Genomic DNA, 23520 nt, shown 5'->3' with positions numbered 1-23520 from the left:
TCTCTTGATATTGTTGACATGCATATATGGTGTTTTTGGCCAAGAAAATCCCTCAATTCTCTAACACAAACATCTCATAATTATGAAGTCACTATTATCAAGTACCAATTATCCAAAAACATAAATAGGGCAAAAAGTTGGTGCCACAAAATCCCAATCATTCTTTAATTATCCAGCTATGGAACATTACTACTTGGAGGTAGGGTTCTGGGCAGTAATTTTCTCCCTAACTGATTTTAAATAGATCAACAATTTGGTGTAGTCAGGAAGGTTGTCTTTGATTACAGAAACTTGTCTGAAATTCTCAGCCCATGCATGCAAGCGAGGGAAGGTGCTGGGTTCTAGCAGCTTCACCCCTTTCATTTCTTCCAAGCATTTGAACAAGTAACTAAGCCATCCATACACTATGTCTACCATTCCTATTTTGTCTCCACCGAAAAACTTTTTGTCCCCAAGAGCTTGCTCTTCCAAGATTTTCAGAAACTCCAACACTTCTTTCATTTCATCCCCCCGATCTTTCTCTTCTTTTTCTTCTGAAACTTGAAAAAATACTGAGAAAATGGGACGCTATATGATCAGAGAAGTAAGTTATTAGTCAATCATTAGCATGATAATATCATGGCTAGCTAGTTCATGAAGATTTTTGTGGTGCTGATTGATAATTATAAATGTTTAAAGAAAAATTATATTCTAAACATGTTTTTGATACGTTTAACTCATTAAAGTGGATTTCATAATGATAATAAATATGAGTAATGCTACATATAGTTGTGAAGTAAAATTCACTATTAAAAATTTAATTTTTTTTATGTAAATCTCGTATTTATTCATTTTTTTTAATGTAATTACACGGCACTTACACACTCACAACTGTAACTATAATTTCTATAGACATATTGATGTTTTAACTTCTTTACAAGTATAACTATCTCATAGTAAGCGTCTTGATCTAACTGATAAGTATCAAGATTTATCATGTTTAATAAAGTTTTATGATAGGAACCCAGACAATAACAAGGTAGAATTTCTCCATTGACTACGGTAAGAAAACGCAGCAAACCCCACTCGGGATGGGAGAGAGACCACAATTTCAATAGACAATTCTTGACACTTAATGACAACATACGGCCTTAAAATAGGGTTAAAAAATAACCACCCAAATTCAAATACTTGCACAAAACCATCTCTATTTCATTAAATTATTATAATTTTTTTTAATTCTCATAAAAAATATAATAAATAATTCAAATTTTTTTAAATTTTAAAATAAAAATTATATTAAAAAATTATATTCTAATAATATTTTATTTAAATTTTAACAAAATAATTCATCTAAATTGCGTAACCAAATCAGACTAAAACTACCAAAATAAATCCTAACATCTTACTCAAAGTGCAAGCAAATCAAACTTGATGGATGGAATTCATGAACAAACAAGTTCACAGTAATAATTAGAAAGAGATGATAGGGTACTTGTGCAAGTCGAAACTACCTTATCTTCTCCGAAATTAATCCAGAACCGAGCTAAAGCCCTCTCGTGGGCATCCTTCGGCAGCAGAGGGTAATTATGAGGCCAAGTGTCTTCGATGTATTGAAGGATGACGAAGGACTCGGCTATAGGTCTGCCGCCATGAACAAGCACAGGAGTCATCTTGTGAACAGGGTTGTACTGCAGGAGCATATGGCTCTTGTTGCCGATGTCTTCTTCTATGTACTCATACTTCACACCCTTCAGCTTCAGAGCCCATATCACCCTGTGGCTATAGGGGCTAGGCCAAAATCCCAGAACCTTCACTTCTTCCATTGCGCTCTGATGACTGATCTGTAATCAAAGATCTAGCACCGGAGAATAGGACAAGTCAACGCATTGCAATAATGTAAGTTCTTTAGGTGAGGATTAGATAGTAAGATAGATAAGATTAAATGAAAGTTAAAAATTGAAAGTTGAATAAATATTATTAAAATATTATTTTTTAATATTATTATTATTTTTGAGATTTAAAAATATTGAATTATTTTTTATATTTTATATAAAAATTTAAAAAAATTATAATAATTAAATGATATGAAATGAATTGAAATTAAGGTCCTGTTTGATTGTAAGATTTAATTGAAATCAATTCAGTTCAGTCTAATTTTAAGTTAAATCTAACATCTAAATATTTAATTTTTAAATGATTAAATTCATCTCAACTCAAAATTTTTTTATTTGTAGGATCTATAATTTTTTTTTAAATTATCATCTTTTTATATATTAGACCTATAATTTTTTTTAATTTTCTCTAAATAATATTAAATTTATCTTAATATCTAAATACTATTAAATTCATTTTAAATAAACCTCGCATAATTCACTTCATTGACTCAATTTATTACTATGCATACAAAAATCAGCTCAGCTCAACGTATAAATACAGTAAAAAATCTACTCAACCTCCTACTATTCATACAACCTCCACACTCCACATTATTTTTAATTTTTATTATTTTTTTCTTTTATTAAATATTTATTATATAAATAATGAATAAAAAATTTAAAATAATTTAAAAAGAATAAACTCAAAAAAAAATTTTAAAAAATATTAAAAATTTAAAAAATTTAAAAAAGTGTGGAGTGTGGAGTGTGGTAGAGATTGTGTAGCAAAGCTCTAGATACAGCCTAACTCTGAAATCAAACGGAGGCTAGTGAATAGCCGTCTTGTTCGAAGAAAGTACTAACCCTACTTTGCTAGCTGGACACGTGGTGCAGGTAAGGCACTCGGATGCACACGTGGGTCTTGGGCCTTCTACAACCAATGGCTCGGGCCCAGTTGGAATTGGCACCAAACCTTCACCTAGGCATGGGCAGGACTTGCCATTGGAGAGTGGTATCCAAATATCGAAAAGCCCATCAATTCTAAGGATCTTTCCAAGAGCATTGGCATTGAGACATTTTATAAGCATGTGAGATAGAAATAACGAAGAGAATAAATCAATTCTCAAAATATTTCCTTATATTTAAAAACGTCTATAGCCTATTGAACATAAATAAACAATAATCTTGTTTTATACTTTTCTTCTTCCACAAAATCACCATGCTGCACCACCACGGCGTCCATGGAACCCATACAGTAATGTCTCTTTCTACATATTCACAGTAATATTCTTCATAAAATCACCACACAACAGATTCCGTGAAGAGCGAGGGCATGAGAGGAGCTGGAGCTTCAGCTGGAGGAAATGAGGAAGTGGAGGGGTCGATGAAGGAGGAGGCTGCTGGTGGTGTGGGAGTGGCTAACGGCGGAGCTACGGGGAGAAACTCGGGCGTGTAGAGGGGTTGCGTGTGTGGGGTTAGGGAGGAGCTACAGGTGGTAGGTTCCATGGAAGTGGTCTACAGCGTGAAGAGAACTCGTGGGTGGTGCTTGGCAGAGCTAAGGCTGAGCCGAGGTGGCGAGAACTCGTGCGTCGAGGTAGGGTTTGGTCGCCGGCGTGAGGAGAAGTCGGTGAGGTGGTTGGTTACGCTGCAGGGTGGCACACGACGGCGTTGGGCTGCTTGAAGGAGGAGATCGGGTGAGAGAAGGGGAAGACGTGCGACTGAAGGAGGGAGAGAGAGAGAGAGAGAGAGAGAGAGAGAGAGAGAGAGAGAGAGAGAGAGGGGAAATGCTAGGTTTGGGATTTTAAATATCAACTCTTCATCTTGAATCTCCAGATTTAATCTAACGGTAGAGATTTAAACTTTGATTTAAACTAACTTAAAATAAATAATTAAAATAGAAATATTATATCATACACTTAAAATCAATTTTAATTTATAAAATACTAATATTTCATCATTAAATAAATTATGAAGTTTTGTTAGATATTTTTAAGAGAATAAAACCATTTAATTAATTAAAATTTTTAACATAATTAAAATTCTATAATAAATGAAGAATATAAATAAATAATAATTTTACTCTTATACGCTAAATTATTTTCGATGATTAGGCAAATCTGGATACTCTAAAAAAAAAAAAAAAAAGAGAGAGAGAAAAGAGAAACGTGGGGGATGTGGTAAACGGGCTTTGCTCGTTTAGCCACTGCTAGTAATTCATAAATGCATTGAATGGAACTGGGAACATGTTTAACACGTGGGTGTAAATCGATCAAATTATAGGCAAGCCTTACTTCCTCCTTCTCATAACCTTCCTTTGACGTTCCTCCTCCTTGCTTATTCTAATTGACTCGACGTAGAGTCAATCATTACGTGGATTGGGTAAATATTGACCGTCCACGTCGCCGAATGCGGAACCCTCATAAGATGGACGATCCAAATACAGCTTGATCATCCTCATTAAAAAATGAAAAAGGAAAAACAGCGTTACAGCATGCATAAATGATAATAACAACAAAAGTCCATATAGCAGTTTTCGGTGAATAAGAGAAGGGGAGAGAGAGAGAAACAGAGAGATAGCTAAATCGGTAAATCCTCCGCACGTTATCTCTTTATGCCGTTTCTCTGCAATTCGTAATGGATTCCAATCGCCCAGCGTCCGGTTCGTATTGCTCTCTGCTCTCGGGACTTTACTTCTTTTTCTCTCTTTGATTTATTTTTGTGTTGACGTTTTTTTGGTTTGGCGATTTATTACTTTGGGAGATCCGATCGGTTACTCTGATCCTGGGATTTACGTTCAATCGGCTTTATTTCTTGAGTCTTTGTGGCCCAAATTTTCAGTTTGAGGTCAGGTGGTTGTTTTTGGTTGCCAATATCGGAAAACGAAAGAAAATTTGGAGTTTTGAATGATCGAGTTATCGGCTTTTTCATCTTATATTATATAGGAAATTACGTCTTTTGGTTTCCTTTTTTTTTTTTTTTCCGTTTATATTTTTCCGGATAAAGGTGGGTATTTGACGATATTGACTTTTATTATCTTATTTGAATAAAAAGGAGAGGGGACTTCTTCAGCTTGCTGTTGACCTTTGCTTTGATTCGCTTTTTCCTGGGACAATAAATTTAGCCATTCAAAGTCTCAAATGATTCCGGTCGGATTAGGTGTAGAGATGAGATTTGATGCACCTCGGTTCTCTTCGATATTTGATGTTTGTTCCTCTTATTAAGTGCTGCGGGTAGTTCTATTACCCCGCTCGTTTCCATGGAAATTTTCTTTATAGAAAACCTTTTCAATGAGGAAAATAAAATTCTCTATGCAGGAAATATTTTTTATTGAATTTTGGGGTTGGCTTCTCTTTCAATTCGTGTCTTATTTCGGCAAACAATGCTAACCCACGTGGATGTGACAAGAGCCAATTTGTTTGCTAGAACTTCTTAGTTCTTATCGATTGTCTTTCCTTTGCTGTCTATTCACATTCTTTGCACCTCCCTCTCATCCTTCGTACTTGAGCGCTAGCTCAATTTGGCATCTCCTCTCCCTAGAAGAATAGATCAGCTGTGGAAAAGATCCACCTCCATAACTTCCGTACCCCTAAACCATCTCTATTTGCTTATCAAAATAAATAAATTACTAATAAAAAGGTAACTGAAAGAACCTCTACTAATCAATGGCATTGTAAATGGTACTTCCAAAACAAGGGTACCCAATTCTCCTCCCCTCCGGAAGAAAAAAGAATCATAAAAAGTATACTTAACAAGTGTTCTCGAACAGGATCATGATCTTTATTATCATTATCATGGTTGATCATAGCTCGATGGAATCAAGGTACACTGCATCATGGAATGTATAACCTTGAGAAGTCAGGTGTAAAACAGTTGGATGGATTCTTGATGTGGAATCTGAGTATATAAATTCAGTAGGTTTAGTTTTTATTTTTCTGGAACCTATGCCAGTGATGAACGTATTGTCCTTCATTTATTTATTTTTTCTGCGGTGACTACTATATTGCCTATAATATTATTTTGACATGGCTGTCCATAGTATGCTTTGCTACTGGGCTCTGTGCTCGTAGTCTCGTGTCGTTATCAGTCATTTGAGATATGAGGGTTTTGGACTTGAAACATTATTGCACACAGGAAAAATATTTCTATCTGCAGCCCATTATCCATACCTATGGTCAATCAAATGTTTTAAAACTGGAGAGCGTGACATTTAAATTTTTACATTTTTAAGAATCAGTGGAGTCACATGATTGCCAAGTACTTTATTCCATAATCTGAGTACATGCTGCACTTTCCAGATAGTGTGTGGTCACATTGATTTTCATTTGGTATGTTGGAGATATCATGTCATTTAAAATATAGCAGGAATTCTTTTTAATGCCCTGATGTTGAGGTTGTTGTTGAATGATAGTAAAGTTTTTAACTTTTTACTATCAGAAGGTACTCAAAAATTATGTTTAGTTCATTTATTTACTTTATCAGTTGGTTTAGTCAAGATGAAGTCATCTGCCAACCTTTTAATACTTTTGGAAGTTGAAGTGTGATATAATATTTTGCAGCTAATAGCCCTCCACCAAAACCCTGGGAGCGGGTAGGGTCCTCATCCGGCCCTGCTCCTTTTAAACCCCCATCAGGTGGCAGCACAAGCGATGTAGTTGAGGCTTCAGGAACTGCAAAACCTGGAGAAATAGTTCCTAGTACTGGTCAAAATGCGGCTATTAACAGAAATGCCCTTGGCAGGCCTGTTCCCACGAGGCCTTGGGAGCAGAGTTATGGGAACAGCAATTATGGAGGTAATTACTGATCTTTAATGGAAAACTTTTCCCTTTTCTCTCCCTTTCCCTTTCTTATGGTTGTTTCTGAATCTTTTGAAAAATCACCCCCTGATTTACAGGTTATGGCTCTACAATGGGCGGCTACAACTCTAACTATGGTTCTGGAATGTATGGTTCATATGGTAGTGCGGGGGGGATGTATGGTGGGGGGATGTATGGTAACAACATGTATAGGGGAGGTTATGGTGGGCTTTATGGATCTTCTGGCATGTATGGAAGTGGAATGTATAATGGTGGTCTAGGAGGCTCCATGGGTGGTTATGGAACGGGTATGGGTGGGCCTTATGGAGTTGAAGATCCAAATAATCCTTATGGTGCTCCTCCATCTCCTCCGGGGTTTTGGATTTCGGTTCTACGGGTGGTAAGGCATATGATGCATTGTCAAGTTTATTTTTTCCTATATTGAATTACAAACACATTATGCACATAGTACATAAAGGTGCTTATTTGTTTTCTTTGTTTATGAAGTCTGACATTACTTGCCCTTAGGATTGGCCCTGTTGGTAAGTCTTTGGATGGGGCTCTGTGTACCTCCGGGATTAGTCGGGATGCTATTTCCGGACACCCGGTGCCAATCAAGAAAAAAAAAAAAAAGTCTTTGGAAGGGGCTAGAATAGATCTTGAGTTCAATTTTTACCATCTCCAGTCCTACCAAAAAAGAAAGGACAAGAAAACTGATGTTTCCAGATTACTATTGTGACTAGACGTTTGTCAAATCGTGTCTGCTGCTTCAACTTACCATCCATATGTTCAATGTATCTTCATCATCCAAAAAAAAAAAAAAACCATCCGTATGTTCACATTTTTTTAGTGCTGCTTTAACTTATCACTTAAAAAGGCTTTTAGGTTCTGACCATGTTGTTAACAGGTTGCTTCATATTGTCTCTTGCTTCTTTCTTAATTGATTTCCTTTTTCTTTCCTTGTGTGCTTTTGATGAATATGAAGAACCTTTTTGTGGTGAAAATTGTAACTAACGAGTTGTTTTGGCCCATGATAGTTTCAGTCTAGTTTTTCTCTCTTTTCTTTTTTCTTTTTTTTTGTGAGAATATTTCCACTATGATTGACTTATTATTGCATTGTCTGATATTGCAGATGCAGGGTGTGGTAAACTTTTTTGGTAGGATATCGATTCTCATAGACCAGAATACACAGGCCTTTCACATGTTCATGACTGCAATGCTTCAGGTGCTTTCTCCATATTGTTTCCTTGCATCTGGTTATATTCTGTATGAGCACATAAAAAAGGAAAAAAGAATCGGTATGACACAGAGTCGCGATCTATATATTTTTTTTTCTTGATAGCATTCTTTTTGTTTTTAGGAATCTTTAAAACCATGCCATCTTCTCAATGGTGATATAATTGTGATCCATTTTCTTCAATTGCAGTTTGGGTCCAAAAGACTGGTACAGATGATAATTTATTTCAGCTACTGCAGCCTCTTGATTGATATTTAGTCTAATTCCAAGTTCTGATCTGTTGTTGATTGGAAAAGTCCAATGCATTTTTAGAATACCTTTTTGGCTACCCTACTTCAGTTTTTGTTCTGAATTATCAGATGTCTAGTAGATACAATACTTTTTGCCATTGTTTTTAATTTCGTACCGTACCGGCCGGTACGGCCGAAATTTTTCGTTTCGGCCGTCCGGCCGGTACAGGTACTAGATATATACCGTACCGGCCAAAATACCGGCCGTTTCGGCCTAAATTTCGGCCTGTACCGGCCTATATTTCGGCCGGTACCGGCCGATATTTCGGCCTGTGTTTTTTTTTTTTTTTCGTTTTTTCAAACTACAAGTTTATTTTTTGACCCCCAATTTAGATTAGACTATTTATAATTTATATGTATGTATGTATTTATATATAATTTATTCATATATAAACTATTATTTTAGAATATAATTGTTATATATATTTATATATATAATTTATTCATATATCGACTATCCCGAAACGGTACACGAAACGGTACCGGTACCGAAATATTTCGTTCCAGTGTCTTGACCGGTACGCCATCCGGTACGGTATTCAAAACATTGCTTTTTGCGCAAAAAGAAATAGAAAATCTCAAAAATGAAATGTCCTTCTGAAGTCAAAGTGATCAATGTCATCTTTTTGTTTCACTGTGTATCTTGGGAACTTCTAATTTAACACCTAGAGTATTATCTGTTTAGTTTTATGTAACATGGCTTTTGTGGCAGCTTTTTGATCGCTCTGGTGTATTATACGGAGAGTTAGCTAGATTTGTGTTGAGGATTCTTGGCATTAGAACGAAGTCAAAGAAGATTCACCCGCCAGGCCCCCCCAATGGTCTTCCATTTCCTGGACCTCACAATCCCCATGCAAATCAGAACTACTACCTTGAGGAAGCAAAGGCTGTTCCAAGTGGTTCTTGGGACAATGTGTGGGGAAATGACGCTGGCAACTGATGCAATGTTATTCTTCTGCGGGCACCAGAGTGAACCCCTGCTAAAAGATTTTGAGATGAAGAGACGTCTCTCTGTTCACCGATATGAACTGGAGGAGATGATATACAGTTTTAAATAGTCCTGGAGTCGTTAGTATGTTTGGGTTTGTGGTTCATTGGATAGACTTGGCTGTTTATAGTAATGAGAGGCAAGAGATCAGTTGTGTTTCTTTCATTGAAGATTGAAATATTGGCCATAAGTTGTTTCAAATGCTTACGGAAATGCCCTTTTACTGTATTCTTGCAGGTCTATCTTGGATTTTTAAAAACCTTCATGGTGGTATCTTCTGAATTTATAAACTAAAAGTGACAAAAGTTTTACAGGGAAATGGTGACCTTTAATTTCTTCGCCTCCCCCCCTCTTTTCTCTTATTTAATTTCCAGGATTTTAAAAAGAAAATTCACCTCAAGCTTATCAAAATGCTCAGACTTCCAATTTGGTATTTCAATTGACCAAAGTGCTTTTAAATTGATTCGTGAACTGCAGACAGTGAATTGGACAATTTCATAATGAGTATTGATATACATACAACACATTTTCACAATACATTTCACAATAATGTTATAAGATAAGGATATTTTTGTAAAGTAATGTCATTTTTATAAAGTGTTTTACAAAATTATCCCTCATTTAATACATTGTTGTAAAATGTATCCTGAAAAATTTTGTGTATAAGTCATTTTCCTTTCATAATTACGGCGCATTCAATTTATGCATAAAGAAGAAACAGCTACCAAGAAAATCTTACACTACATATCTCTACCTAATCAACATATAATTTGTCATTTTTTTTTCTTATTTACACATATTTAAGCATTAAGATAGAATGATAAAATGATAAATAACATATTAATTAGACGGAGACGAATGGTGTAAAACTTCCATTTAGAAAATTGAAAGTTCACCTTTTAAGCCTTCCATAGAAACACCAGGAGCTACTACCTATAAATTTTTGTAGGTTAAATTAATTTTTTCAACATTGATCTACCTGTATTTTGGTAAATTTAAGCATCGGTCAAAATCTAACTGTTAATATATCTTATTTACCATTTTAGTTCTTCTATATACAGTCGTTAGATACAACAGGCGTGCAGCCGTCCATGCCACATCAGATTTAAAATGAATTATTCCTCTCATCAGCTCGATCTCTCTCTCTCATCAGCTCCATCAGCTCGGTCTCTCTCTCTCTCTCATTAGCTCGGTCTCTCTCTCATCAAATGTCTCCACGTCAGCCACATTTGCACGCCGTTTGCACCAGGCGCTTGCAACAAGCGTTTTTCTCACCATTTAACTTAGGGTGTGTTTGGATGTTGAAGTGAGTTGAATTGAGTTAAGATGATAAAATATTGTTAAAACATTATTTTTTAATATTATTATTATTTTGAAATTTGAAAAAATTGAATTGTTTATTATATTTTGTATTGGAATTTGAAAAAATTGTAATGATGAGTTGAGATAAGTTTAGCAACCAAACTCACCTTTAATCCAACCGTTGATATTAGCATTATGTCGTCCTCTTTATCATTCATTCATCTTGATAACTTACTTTAATCTAAAACGTGCATTCTCTCTCGCCCACAACAAGTTTCTAAGTTCTCGTTTTTGACGTGTCCTAAAGTCTTAACTCGAAACAAGTCATTGACGAGTCAAGTGGATCCATCCCCCGAAACTTTCCATAATCTCCCTAAGAAAGTATTAAAGATTTGTTTTCAGTTGTGAATGTGTTTCCATTTGTCCTGAAGCGCGTTTAGATTCCCATGAACTTCTCTAATATCATACAAGGTGGTTTGTGTGCGTGACATCTGACACGATTGACAATTTTTTTAGACCATAATTTTGTCAGTCCCTTAACCCTGCACGCTCATGCTTTGATCTCAATGTTGGTGAAAGCGATAAACCGACGGTCGGAGACAACAGAAGAGAAAGACCAGATGGGTGATGAAGAAAGAAGGAAAGAAAAAACAAAAAAGCAGCTGCTATACATGGAGGCTAATTCAAGATATACATATGCAATAACAACACAACCAATTTCCCAAAACCCCTAACTCAAACAGGCTCAACCCCAGCTAAATCTCATCAATACAATAATAACGCACCGAAAACAAAAAATGAAAAAATGGGTACCAGCAGTTCTAGCTCACCGCCACGACAACCTGCATTATTGCATTTGTGATCAAATGTCGTTTCCTCTTTGGAACAAACAAAGTAAAAGGAAAAAGGAAGCTATTCAAATTCTATATTGCTTCACTAGCACTCAGGCTGTCAAGTCACTTTCTAATTATGTTCTCTCACCAATACCACAGAAACCTGACCACACTAAACACGTTGGTTTAAGCACATAATATGCATACGCAAGTTCAACCAGCACCTGGAATAACTCATAGAAATGCTCTGATGTTCTGTACCTTTAGATTAAAATATTTGTTTACATATCTTCAATATACTTACCACACATGAAGAATTCCATATTTTTAGAGGAAAATATATATATATACACATAAGTATAACAATTTATGATAATTTTATATGCAGTCGTATTTAAGATTCAAAAACATAAAAACAAATGAAATAGGAAAGTCAAGAGAGCTAGAAATTGCACACAATAGAACGTACCAGGATTTTTTAAAGTCTCTGAAGTTGGTAGTGCAGGCAATGACATCTCTGTAAGATTTAATAACAGGAATAAGGACATGGACACCTCAACAAACTCCAAATATGCTAATCACAGAATCTTAACATTCATTATATTGATATCTTAAAACCATGAGGAGAGAAACCAGATAAAAATGATATTCTGGGTAAGTTACCAGGTGCACAAAGAGACACGGATGAAATTGAGGATGATGTAGGCCATGGTGCTGCAATGTTGTCACTCAGGTCACATATAAAGCTGAAGCCTGTAGTATTGTCAAATATCATATCTGTGGGCAAGCTTCGGAGTAGACACCCTGCGTTTGAAATAAAATACAAAATAACCAATAATTACTATGGTATATTTATTTTTTTAAATTCATTTATGATACTAGCTTTTTTATAACTATTTTTTATCACCAACCATTTATACACAAAAGGGAACACAAACACACCCTAAAATCTAGCGTGCACTAGGAAATTTCCCTAAAATATCTTGGATGGTCAACATTGTCCAACCTACTTGGTTAGCATTTTCACATTGTAACAAGAATTTTAATAAAGCAACCACATGGAAGTCCTTCAATTCAATGAAAAACCCTGAATATTGTAACACATAATACACAATCCAATTCCAAACTCTATGCTTTGAGAATCAACTGTTTAAATGTAACTAGAACATTAAGATCATGCTCATAACAAGAACGACAATAAAGACAAGATGATTGAAAGAAGTAAGCAGAAACAGTTGCAAACCTTCTTGTCCAAATACTGCTCCAGTGCAGAACCCAGATCCATAAAACAGAAAGAAAGTTCCAGGTCAGATAAAATAAAGGTATGGCAATGGGCAGAAAGCTATAACAAGATGGCATGAAGTGTACCTTGAATACTAAAATCTTTCAAGTCAATGTCACAGAGCTCATAAATATTTGCCATAATTCCCCCTTTCCGTAACATGGACCCAAACACTGTTGCACATATTATGGCTTGTCGATTTGTTATTAGCATTTGCTTTTGTACCCCAGCTATGTAAGTATTTAATGAGCTACAGCAGGAAGGACTGGGAGCAGCTACATTACGACATGCTTGAATTACTTCAGAAGGCTGCTTAAAACTTAAAGGACAAACTGCACAAGAAATGTTCATTAAGTTTAGGAATTAAGGCAGAAAAAAAATCACAAAACATAAGTAAAAGTGGACCATTTAGTAAACAAACCACGCAATAAGTAATGCATTTGAACTAAAACAAAATGCATGCCTAAAAAAGAAAAAACAGATGCAAAACTGAAAATTGTACATAAAATGGACACACAAACGAACTATCTAAAGTTTGATTTCAGGCTTGTGTGTGTGTGTGTGTGTGTCAACAGTCAATAATAATTACTTAGCAATTCAAATAAAATGAAATCTTGAACTGCAATCTGTAAAACCTCGTCTAGGGTATGTTTGGGTGCCGAGCTCATCTTAGCCTATTTCAAACCAATCATTGATGGGACCTACTACTTTTTCGACTTCCCATAAAAAGTTAAAAACATTTCTCAACCTACTTCATACATTCAAACACATCTCAATGGACCCACAAAACTCACTCTCATCTTAACTCACTACTATTCACAGATCAACTTAGATCATCTGAGAGCACCTCAGCACCCAAATGCAGCCTAAGAGGAAAACGAAGATCATTAAAATACTAAACGCAGATGTCCTTCAAGGTCCCTGGAAGCTAAGAAAATTTTTCATCCACTTCTCAGGGCTCCTTTTGACTTATACTTTTAAATATTTACTCAACAAACCAAAGAGAGATAAGTACTCAACATTATGTTACGAGAATTATATATTTGCTCTGATCAATATTCTTTGTTCCCCTTGGGATAGTTGCAAAAAAAAAAAAGAATTAAATCAAGGAAATAAACAAATAAATTGAAACAAGAATTTTGAAGATGACAATTATGAACAATGTAATTCATGCACCTAAAGTATGCTTTACAATATTAGAAAAGCACAGAACCTCACCAAGAAAACTAATGCTAATGCACATATACGAACGTTTATATGTTACAAGCATGTGAAATACAATAGCACTGTACCTTTGTTGACTTTGCAGGCAGATAATATTCGAAATGCAGTATTTGCAGCATCTGACGGAAGTTTCCTTGAAAGATAGGAATAAACCACACGTTTACAATCATTAAGAGAATCAATATGATCAAACTCCCCAACTATATTTTTGTTCTCATTGATCGTCATTTGTCTTCCTGAAATCTGAAAAGCAGCATCCATTACTGCAGTCTGGCAAACTGGTCTACAACACTCTTTAAGAGGATCAATAGTTCCACAGGCCTCCAGTAATTTGCTTGTGTTCACTGTTTTCTCAAAGGTAACAACATCCTTCACAGGACAAGATCCACCTGTAAGATTCGACGATTTAACAGAGCAAAGTGTAGGTATCGTTTTGTTTGCCCCTCTGCTAGCTAAGATATTAATGATATCTATAAAACAATAATTAGCAATAGCATCTTGCAAAACCAACTTATCAGAGTTGATGCTGTAGAAACCCTGGAAGATATGGAGTAAACTACTCAACTGTGGACAACATATTACATTTCCTACAAGTGCTGCAAATGGCTGAGAACAATCAGATGCTGTTTTGTCCATGACACTTGATATAAGAGAGAAATTTACTGGACATTTTCCTGTTAGAACTGGCTCATATCTGGCTGGAAAGGTTGGGTACATAGGTGGCAAAGGTTCACCAGGATTTGGGTAGTGGGGAATGACAGCTGGTGATATCTCAATAGGATCAAACAGTCCAGTAATAGGCGGATTAGCTAGCTCTGATGTGGAAGAAATGTGAGTAGGCACAAGCTGCGTCTGCAGTGCCACTAATTCTTGAAAACTGTATAACCAAATGATGAATAATAGTAACAGACGGCATAGAGAACCTGCAACCACAGATGTAAGCCTGCCTTCAGCAATGACACAAGTAATTTATTTTATAAAAGGAAATAATTCTTGTTTGAAAATTAAATTTTTGTATCAGTAAATAAGATTTTTATTGATGAGAACTAGGCATAGCTCAATTACATGGGACATATACTAGAGCAATACCTAGGCATGATTGACTAGGGATACAAGGAATTCATGGATATTCAGACCATTGAATTCTAATACAATTGACAATTAATTGAGAAAAATTTACTCGGAATTTTTATTAAAGGTATCTAATGCCAATCAACCTTGCCCAAACATACCATTCATTAAACATTTCTAGAAGTTTCTTCATTGCTTTTCTTCATTACTATTATTTATGTAACGAATACTAATGTCAAGGTGCCAAGAGAGAAAAAAAGGGATTACTACTGACAAGAGTAAAAAACAACAATGTCCCTTGGATTTAGGCAAAAATACATAGACTTGCATTTTTTTCCCAAATACATCCAAACCCCTCCCTAGTCCATCTGTTCATCCCCAAACCCATCAAACTCCAGACCTAACTGAACAACCCAAGCAGGCAAGTTCATTCCAAGTTTCCCAGGACCCTCACTTCCCTCATTTATTCATAAAAAAGGAAACTGAAAAACACATACACAGAGTTTCATACTGCCAGCCATGCCTCCCAACACCAAACTCCCACATCAACTGTACCACATCCATCACAGACAACAACAAACAGTCCTGAAGCATACCTCAACTACACAATTTGGAGAGGGGAAAGGGGTTATAAGACAAATGAGTGAGCATTTGGGTCAGGCTTGAGGTTTGAGTTCCTTTGGTTTGGTTTAACAGTAGCACAAATCTCAGATGAGTGGTGACACAGTGCCGAAGGAGGTATGCGATCTAAGATCCCCCCCCCCCTCTACACCTCACTATCACGTTTCTTACTCTATAAAGTTGAATCACTTTTTTTTTTTTTATAAGTAATAATTTATTCAAGAAATAGGCATAAGCCCAAGTACACAAGACGTATACAAAGGAAACACCTACAACTTCCACAAATGAAAAGAAACTAAACGCCAGAAAAACTAAAACAATTGCAGAAAATTATCCTCCACTACAAACACTTTAACCCAAGAACTCAAAGTACTCAAGAAAAGATCCCTAAGATCTCCCAATGAGCGTTCTTTATCTTCGAAGCATCTCCCATTTCTTTCAATCCATATGCACCACATAAGACAAAGAGGTATCATCTTCCAAACTCTCATCGCCTTCTTACAGCCCTTCAAACCCTTCCACCCTTCCAATAAATCCACCACTTCTCTAGGCATTACCCAATGTAAACCTGTCCAACTCAAAACCTCAGTCCACAAGAATCTCGATACTTCGCAGTGAAGAAAAAGATGACTTACAAATTCTCCTGCCCTTTTACACATGACACACCAATCAGCTATAAACAGACCTCTCCTTCTAAGATTATCAGTAGTCAATACTTTACCCAAAGATGCCACCCAACAGAAAAAAGCAACCTTATTGGGAACTTTAACTTTCCATATACTTTTCCAAGGAAAAACACAACTACTATGACTTGACAAAAATCTGTAATAATATGATACTGAAAACTTAACATTTCCAGCAGGGATCCACACCATACTATCCTCTCTTTCAAGCACCAACTTTGAACTGTAGAGTTTAACCAGCAGAGCCTTAATTTCATCCACCTCCCAATCATTGACATCCCTTTTAAAAATGATATTCCATTCAACCCGGTTATTATTACTGCAGTGAGAATCATAAATAGATGCATTATGATCCCTGGCAATTCTGAAAATTGAAGGAAAAACCAGCTTTAGAGAAGTATCCCCACACCACAAATCAAGCCAAAAGAGAATCCTCTTACCATCTCCCACCTTCAATCTGAAATTATTGGAGAAGGAATCCCAACCTTTTCTAATAAATGTCCACAAACTAACCCCATAAGCACCACTGGCAACTTTAGAACACCAACCACCCCACAAACTTCCATATTGCACTTCTATCAAATTTTTCCACAGGGCTTTACTCTCCAAATGATATCTCCAAAGCCATTTTCCAAATAAAACTCTATTAAAAACCCTTAAATCTTTTATCCCCAAACCACCACAATCCAGTGGTTGACAAACCTTCTTCCAACTAACCAAGTGAAACTTCTTTTCCTCACCATAGCCTCCCCATAAGAAATTTCGAAATAAACTCCCAATCCTCTTTTCAACACTTGCTGGAAGAGGAAAAAGAGAAAGCAAATAGGTGGGAAGGTTGGACAAAGTACTCTTTATAAGAGTTAGTCTTCCCCCCTTAGACAAGTAGATCCTCTTCCAACCCGCTAACCTCCTTTCAATTTTTTCAATCACCCCATCCCATATATTGACAGCTTTAAAAGAGGCTCCCAAAGGAAGCCCAAGATACCTCAAAGGCAAAGAAGAGATTCTGCACCCCAGTAAATTAGCCAGGTCTGATAAATTCTGAACAACATCCCATATAAAGTTGAATCACTATTTAAAAGAAAAGCAGCAAAGCAACCAGTCACCCTCCACTGCTCACTCTACCAAAACAGACAACTTCATCGATCATATTTCTCCAAGAACCCAGCTCTAATCAACCCTGACCTCCATCAACAATTACAACACCTTCACCATCTCCTCCAACTTGGATTAACTCTCTAATTCAGACTCCAATTGAAATCACAGCATGAGGGTTATAGAGAGGTTTGAATGCACGTCAGCACGAGACATGGGTACCTTGTTACAATTCCATATTTCCAAGGTGGTAATAATTAGACCTTAGAATGTTAACTCATTGCATAGGATAAAACTTGGACTCCATACATAAAACTGATAAGCGGCAATTTCCAGGCAGCAAAAACACCATGAAAATAAGCTGGAAAAAGGGAATGAATTGTAAATCCATATCTCTTTCTAAATAGTGAACACCGTAGTAACATACACTGGGCATGTTTTGCATTGAGAATATTTCTTAGAAAAAAATGAAAGCCAATAATTCATCTGAATGGATACCAAGATCTCTGGATCAAAACAGCATCACACTAACAAACTAGCACCATAATAAATTTACACAATCAACAGAAGAGATTTCATTTTGAAGAGGAAGTCTTTGGTAGGGCAAGACAATCACCCTCAGTGACATCTATTTGCCTTGTCCCACCAAAGAATGGCAAGGCTATAAAGGCAGCACCAGTCGAGGAATATATCTTACCCTGAAGATGACTAGTAGTCTGGAAATAGTCCATGATTCCACTAGCCCTTTGCAACCATCGATATTTATGACAGAAAACCCTAAGTTAGCTGGTTAAAAGCCAGAAGAAAGCTCACAGCAATGTAGCAACACCTGTACCACCTGCATAAGGCCCAACGTCAGAAAATGAAATTAACACCATTGGGAATGCAATCGACACATGAAGGCAAATAATTAACTCGGAAAAATGAGGTGTAGGCTTGAGCATTTTCCAAGAGGCACTCCAATTTTCACAGAAAGAAAATCAAGCTAGCGCACGAAAAAATTAGCCCAAATGAGTTCCAAAATCATATTTGCTTACTTGGGCCGTAACGCAAACATATGTCATGTTGAAGGTTTAGATTTGTCCCTTTTAATATGAATCTTATGGTATACACAATAGAAATCAAACCCACAATCAAAACACATCGAACGTAGTCCAACAGAACCTCATATTGATACTACCTTTACCCTTTCTCGCACTTTTTTGGCTACCAAACAAAAAATCAGACATCTCTAAGCAAGATAAAAGAACTACGCAGACAAGAAGGAGAAAGATACCTGAAGATGTTGGAGCCATGAAGAATCATGGAGCTAAAATTGTAGCCTTGTGAGGTTTGGGATCAAAAAATCGGAGAGAAATCCCGAGTTTTATTATTATGATTTTCCCGGGTCGATCGTAGTTGGGTACTTGGGTAGTATAAGATTCGGAAACCCCCAAGATCGGAGCTGGCTCCTCACTCAAAGAGAGACAGACAGTCCAGTGGAACTGTCACCCACCCTCTCTCTCTGTCTCTGTCTCTCTCTTCACCTTGACGTTGTAATCTAAGAAGGTAGGTTTTGTAGGACTTTGTGTTTTTGACTCTTGGGGAAGCTTTACTAAAAAAAGTAAATATAAATAAAAAGAAATTTTATTTACAATCGATTGGAAAATTATGCGTGCAGTTTATTACTGAATAATGATAAAATAAAATAAAAATTAATTTTAAAAAAATTATTATAATTTTAAATTTTTTTTAAATATAACTATATGAATTTATACGAACAATCTCTATTTAAGAATGATATATAAACTAATTTTTAATTTTAATTAATTTGGACGATTATTATTTATTTTATATTTTATTATTTATTAGTTTCTCAACATTTTAAGTTATATTTAGCTAATGAAGTATTTTTATATATTTTATGTATAATAATAAAAAAATATTAGATAATAATAAATAATAATAATAAAATAATAAATAACAGTGAGAAATTCTAAATTCAGTAACTAAACTAGGCCTTAATTTGACTTTTTATTAAGTAGGTTGATTTTATTTTGTAATAAATCAATCCAATTGTCTTCTATTTTGTTATCATCGATCCTTTACAATGATATAAAACAAATCATATTTCTCTGATAAACCCATTGCTAGATATGGGAGGGAGAAGAGTAGTTATTTCATAGAAAAATTATATAAAAGTAATCTTATAAATTTATGTGATTTTATGTGATCCGTCATATTTATTTTATAATTAAAAATAATTTTACGATCTGACGAAATGTATCAAATCATATCAATTTATAAAATTAATTTTGCGTAGAAGAACTACTATAATTCATTCTATAATTTTCTTGTCGATACAACTAAAAATCGGTTATTAAAATGAATCATACAAATTTGTTAGCGTCCACCTATGAGTTATAGGCCTTGTTTGTTTTTGCATATAAAATGAGATGAATTAAGATAAAAATTAAAAATTGAATAAAATACTGTTAGAATATATTTTTTTAATCTTATTTTTGTTTTGGAATTTGACAATGTTGAGTTGTTTATTTTATTTTGTATGAAAATTTTAAAAAAATTATAATGATTAGATCAGATGAGAATAATTGTGAAAATAAATGAGGTCCTTAGTATTTCTCGCCAAGCCGTTACATACTTGGGCGCTATTAGTTAGGTTGCTCATCCAACAAGCTCGAGTTGGATACAATCAATTTTGTAAGGATGGTCACTCTTGGCAAGTTGTGTTTGAAAATAGATTAATCACTCTCCAAGGTAGAATCTATTGGTTCTAGTTGGATTGATGGGACTATATGTATCATTCAAGTCATTTTCAATTTGGGATGAGCCATTTGAGCTAACCAAAATAATTTATAAAGTATTCAAACTCCTTCCTTAATGCACTGTTACACATAAATGGGTTGCGTGATCGAGATGTGTTTGAAAACAAGCACATACATAGACTTAAAGGAAATGGATATGGACAGGAATCAATGACCTTTGGTACTGTCAATAATGAAGGTGGCTATAGACTTAAGTTGCGCTTTGATTTTGAGTTACGTTGAGATGAATTGAATTATTTATGAATAGTAGTGAGTTGAGATTGTTGAATAAATTTTGTGGGGTCAACCTAAGATGAGTTTAAATGTATTTAGATGTTAAGATGAGTTTAGATGTATTTATAGAAAATTGAAAAAATTTGTGAGTCCCGCGTGTAAAGAAGTCTTGGGTTAAAAAGGTTATGAGTCTCACTTATAAAGAGATCTTAAGTTGAGTGATATTTAGTGATTTTAGAGTCGTGGGCTAGATTTTATAGAGAAAATAAGAAAGCATATTTGAAGGTAATGACTCGCACACCTTTTTCCATTTACATTAGCAGGTATAAATACAAAGTTCTAAGGCTTGAGTTAAGCCTAAAAATTATGCTATTCTATAATTGACTCTCTAAGATATATACAATGTCAACTATGAGCTGTACCCGAATTTAATATTGAAATTTAAACTTGCTGGAGTCGATTTGTGAGCTGCTAATTTTGTGGGCTGATTATGCGGGAGAGAAATGGCTTTCCTTATATGCCCTCGCAAAATGGAGGTACAATCGGTAACACCAATCTTGGATTGTAAAGTCTGAAAGCATTGGCGTGGTAGAGGCTTCGTGAGCAGGTCAGCGAGATGATCTAAAGTGTGAACATGATTTACAGTAATGTGACATTTCTTGATGAGATCACGAACAAAAAGGAGGTCGATTTCAATATACTTCATGCGAGTGTGCTGAATTGGATTTAAGCTGAAGTGAGTTGCACCAATATTATCACAGAAAACCTGTGGAGGATGCTGTAGATGGAGACCAAGTTATGTGAGCAGTGAGTGAAGCCATGATGTTTCAGAGGTTGCAACTGCCAGGGCACAAAATTCTGCCTCTGTGGATGAGTGGGAGATAGCTCTTTGTTTGCGTGCGGACCATGAAATTGGATTGGAGCCCAGAAAAGTGATAAAGCTAGTGGTTGAGACCTTTGTATCAGTATTTGTAGCCCAGTCCGCATCAACAAAGGTCTACAGTTTTAAGGGGATGTTCTTTTGAATGAGGATTCCATGAAACATTGTGTGCTTTAGATACCTGAGGAGTCTTTTGGCTGCAGTCCAATGACAACCTGTTAGTTTGTGCATGAATTGGAAAAGTTGATTCACTACAAAAGTAATGTCGGGTCTGGTTAGGCCAAGATATTACAATGCCCCAATGATTATTCTATACTCTGTACTGTCTGCAGGTTCGGAACCATATGTAAAAACTAGTGGGGTGCTGGTTGACATAGGAGTTTGAATTTCTTTGGTCCCATCCATTGAAGTTTTGGACAGTAAATTTCTTTTGTATTTATGCTGCAAAAGGAACAGGCCCTTGGCTGTAGGAATAACTTCAATGCCCAGAAAAAAATGTAGATTCTCCATGTCTTTTACTGAGAATGTGCTGCTAAGTTTGTTGATAATGTTAGCTACAAATGTGGAGGCATTTCCTGTGATAATAATGTCATCAATGTACACAAGACAGTAGCATAGAACACTGTTAGAGGTACAGACGAATAAAGAAGTATCAGTAGCTGAGTGCACAAATCCAGAACTCAGGAAAGCATCTCAAAGTGTCTTGTATCATTGATGGGGTGTTTGTTTCAAGCCATAGATACTTTTATTCAGTTTACAAGCATAATGAAGCTTTGATGGATCTTCAAAGCTTGAAGGTTGATGCATAAATATTGTTTCTTCAAGGCTACCATGAAGAAAAGCATTATTGACGTCGAGCTACCGAAATGACTAGCCATTCATTACATCAATAGAGAGAATTAGTTAAATTGTTGCTATTTTGACAACTGGACTGAATGTTTGGGAATAATCGATGCTTGGTCTTTAGTGGAAGCCTTTAGCGACTAGGCAAGCTTTTGTGCCGGCTGATGGTTCCGTCTGGGTTTCTTTTCTTGTGAAAAAATATTTTGCAACTTACAAGATTTTGACCAGGTGCAGGAGGAACAAGTTCCATGGTTAAGCAATGCAGTTATTTCTTTAGACATGGCCTTGCGCCAAAGTGGGTCTTTGAGTGCTTAACTGACACATGTGGGTTCATCTGGTTCAGGTAATGCATGTTTGGTGGTGGTATGAAGTTGTTTGGGACAAAAAATGTTGTTCATAGACCTAGTAGTCATGGTATGGGTCCTTTGAGATACAACAAGAGTTGGCATGGTTACCCAAGTAGGTGGTGTGGCTGTTGTAGTGTCTGGATTTGAAGAGGGGAGGGAGATCTCTTCTTGAGGTTCTGTGGAGACCGGCACTAAAGGAGCTTGGTTTTTCTGGTGAGTCCATATTTATGAAAAGGCAGTCTATGAGTTTTATTGATAGAACATGAATCACAAACATGAGACACAGAAGAATTGCTAGAAACTGGAAGAGAGAAAGAATTGATCTGTTTGGAAACAACTTTGGAGAAGGGATGGCCAAGATGCTAGTGCCAGCCATTTATTGATGTGCATTCATGGACCATTGTAATGGGAGTGGAGGCACTGGGGTGAGGTAGAGGATAGACGCCATTCTTGCACAGGCCTTGAAGAAGAGTCTCCCAAGTCCTCTAATCCTTGACAGGAAAACAAGTAGGATGAAATTCAAGAAATACGTTATTGTGTTTGGTAAAATGATGAACTGAAATCAAATTTTTGTTAATGGCTGGAACACAAAGAGTGTATTGAATATGAAATGTGCATTTAGGAAAAGAGAGAGTGAGAGAACCCGAGTGAGTGATTTTCAAACCTGATTCATTCTCGATAAGTACTTCATCCATTCCATCATATTCGAAATGCAATTGCAAATTGGATACTTGAGATATGATGTTATGAGATGCTGCAAAGTCTATTAGCCATAGTTGGTCTGGCTAGGATGAGTGGTGCAGTTGGTTGTGGCCTTCTAAGTTTGTAACTGAGGGTAGTATTTGGCAACATGGCCAAGTTGGTCATAGTATTGGCATTTGAGGGTATATTTCTGCTACTTGAAATTGTGGGGCTTAGGCTTCGAGTCATTTTTTTGTGTGGTTGTTCTAGGAGATGGCGATAGTTGCTTTTTTGAAAATCTGAAATCCTTACACTAGGTGTTGTTGGATGTGACAACCAATGATTGAGGGTTGCTGTCCAGGTGTTTGAGATAAGACTTATGGCCTATGAGAAGGTCATGGAGTTCTTCAAACGATTGAGAAGACTCCCGAGCACAAATGGGAGCTACCATTTCTT

At 35.9% G+C, this 23520-nt stretch overlaps 3 protein-coding genes across 4 annotated transcripts; 1 reads left to right on the top strand and 2 right to left on the bottom strand.

Annotated features, from left to right (window-relative positions):
* Positions 1 to 32: 32 nt before the first annotated feature.
* LOC108980925 (probable glutathione S-transferase) lies at positions 33 to 1896 on the bottom strand. 2 transcript variants are annotated; one of them, XM_035683440.1, is made up of 3 exons: positions 1694 to 1896; positions 1494 to 1657; positions 52 to 567 (listed from the first exon to the last, which is right to left on the bottom strand). In XM_035683440.1, exons 1-3 carry the CDS (start codon positions 1803 to 1805, stop codon positions 190 to 192), a joined length of 654 nt encoding a protein of 217 aa, XP_035539333.1. In that variant the 5' UTR covers positions 1806 to 1896; the 3' UTR covers positions 52 to 189. The 2 variants fall into 2 exon arrangements, with proteins under 2 accessions (XP_018807532.1, XP_035539333.1); XM_018951987.2 differs by having other exon boundaries at positions 33 to 567; positions 1494 to 1896.
* Positions 1897 to 4344: 2448 nt separating this feature from the next.
* On the top strand, positions 4345 to 9483 carry LOC108980908 (peroxisomal membrane protein 13-like). The gene is made up of 5 exons (XM_018951961.2): positions 4345 to 4515; positions 6413 to 6646; positions 6748 to 7049; positions 7782 to 7874; positions 8889 to 9483. Exons 1-5 carry the CDS (start codon positions 4491 to 4493, stop codon positions 9114 to 9116), a joined length of 882 nt encoding a protein of 293 aa, XP_018807506.1. The 5' UTR covers positions 4345 to 4490; the 3' UTR covers positions 9117 to 9483.
* A 1611-nt stretch (positions 9484 to 11094) lies between these two features.
* On the bottom strand, positions 11095 to 18817 carry LOC108980901 (uncharacterized GPI-anchored protein At1g61900-like). Its single transcript, XM_018951952.2, has 8 exons — positions 18552 to 18817; positions 17973 to 18113; positions 13874 to 14728; positions 12668 to 12913; positions 12543 to 12557; positions 11963 to 12103; positions 11769 to 11816; positions 11095 to 11308 (listed from the first exon to the last, which is right to left on the bottom strand). Exons 2-8 carry the CDS (start codon positions 18004 to 18006, stop codon positions 11232 to 11234), a joined length of 1416 nt encoding a protein of 471 aa, XP_018807497.2. The 5' UTR covers positions 18007 to 18113; positions 18552 to 18817; the 3' UTR covers positions 11095 to 11231.
* Between the last annotated feature and the right edge of the window lie 4703 nt (positions 18818 to 23520).

This window comes from Juglans regia, chromosome 12, assembly GCF_001411555.2.
Source record: "Juglans regia cultivar Chandler chromosome 12, Walnut 2.0, whole genome shotgun sequence".
Taxonomy (NCBI): domain Eukaryota; kingdom Viridiplantae; phylum Streptophyta; class Magnoliopsida; order Fagales; family Juglandaceae; genus Juglans; species Juglans regia.
This window is presented reverse-complemented; position numbering and strand designations above follow the sequence as displayed.

What these genes read in the sequence shown, in the direction of transcription:
- LOC108980925 (XM_018951987.2), bottom strand. Translation starts at nt 1,805, where the DNA reads ATGGAAGAAGTGAAGGTTCTGGGATTTTGGCCTAGCCCCTATAGCCAC. An exon ending in TTAATTTCGGAGAAGATAAG is followed by an intron (nt 568 to 1,493) that starts GTAGTTTCGACT and finishes CTGATCATATAG; the next exon opens with CGTCCCATTTTCTCAGTATT.
- LOC108980908 (XM_018951961.2), top strand. Translation starts at nt 4,491, where the DNA reads ATGGATTCCAATCGCCCAGCGTCCG. An exon ending in TGGGAACAGCAATTATGGAG is followed by an intron (nt 6,647 to 6,747) that starts GTAATTACTGAT and finishes CCTGATTTACAG; the next exon opens with GTTATGGCTCTACAATGGGC. An exon ending in TCATGACTGCAATGCTTCAG is followed by an intron (nt 7,875 to 8,888) that starts GTGCTTTCTCCA and finishes CTTTTGTGGCAG; the next exon opens with CTTTTTGATCGCTCTGGTGT.
- LOC108980901 (XM_018951952.2), bottom strand. Translation starts at nt 18,006, where the DNA reads ATGGACTATTTCCAGACTACTAGTCATCTTCAGG. An exon ending in GACTACTAGTCATCTTCAGG is followed by an intron (nt 14,729 to 17,972) that starts GTAAGATATATT and finishes CTGTGGTTGCAG; the next exon opens with GTTCTCTATGCCGTCTGTTA. An exon ending in TGCCTGCAAAGTCAACAAAG is followed by an intron (nt 12,914 to 13,873) that starts GTACAGTGCTAT and finishes TTTCTTGTGCAG; the next exon opens with TTTGTCCTTTAAGTTTTAAG.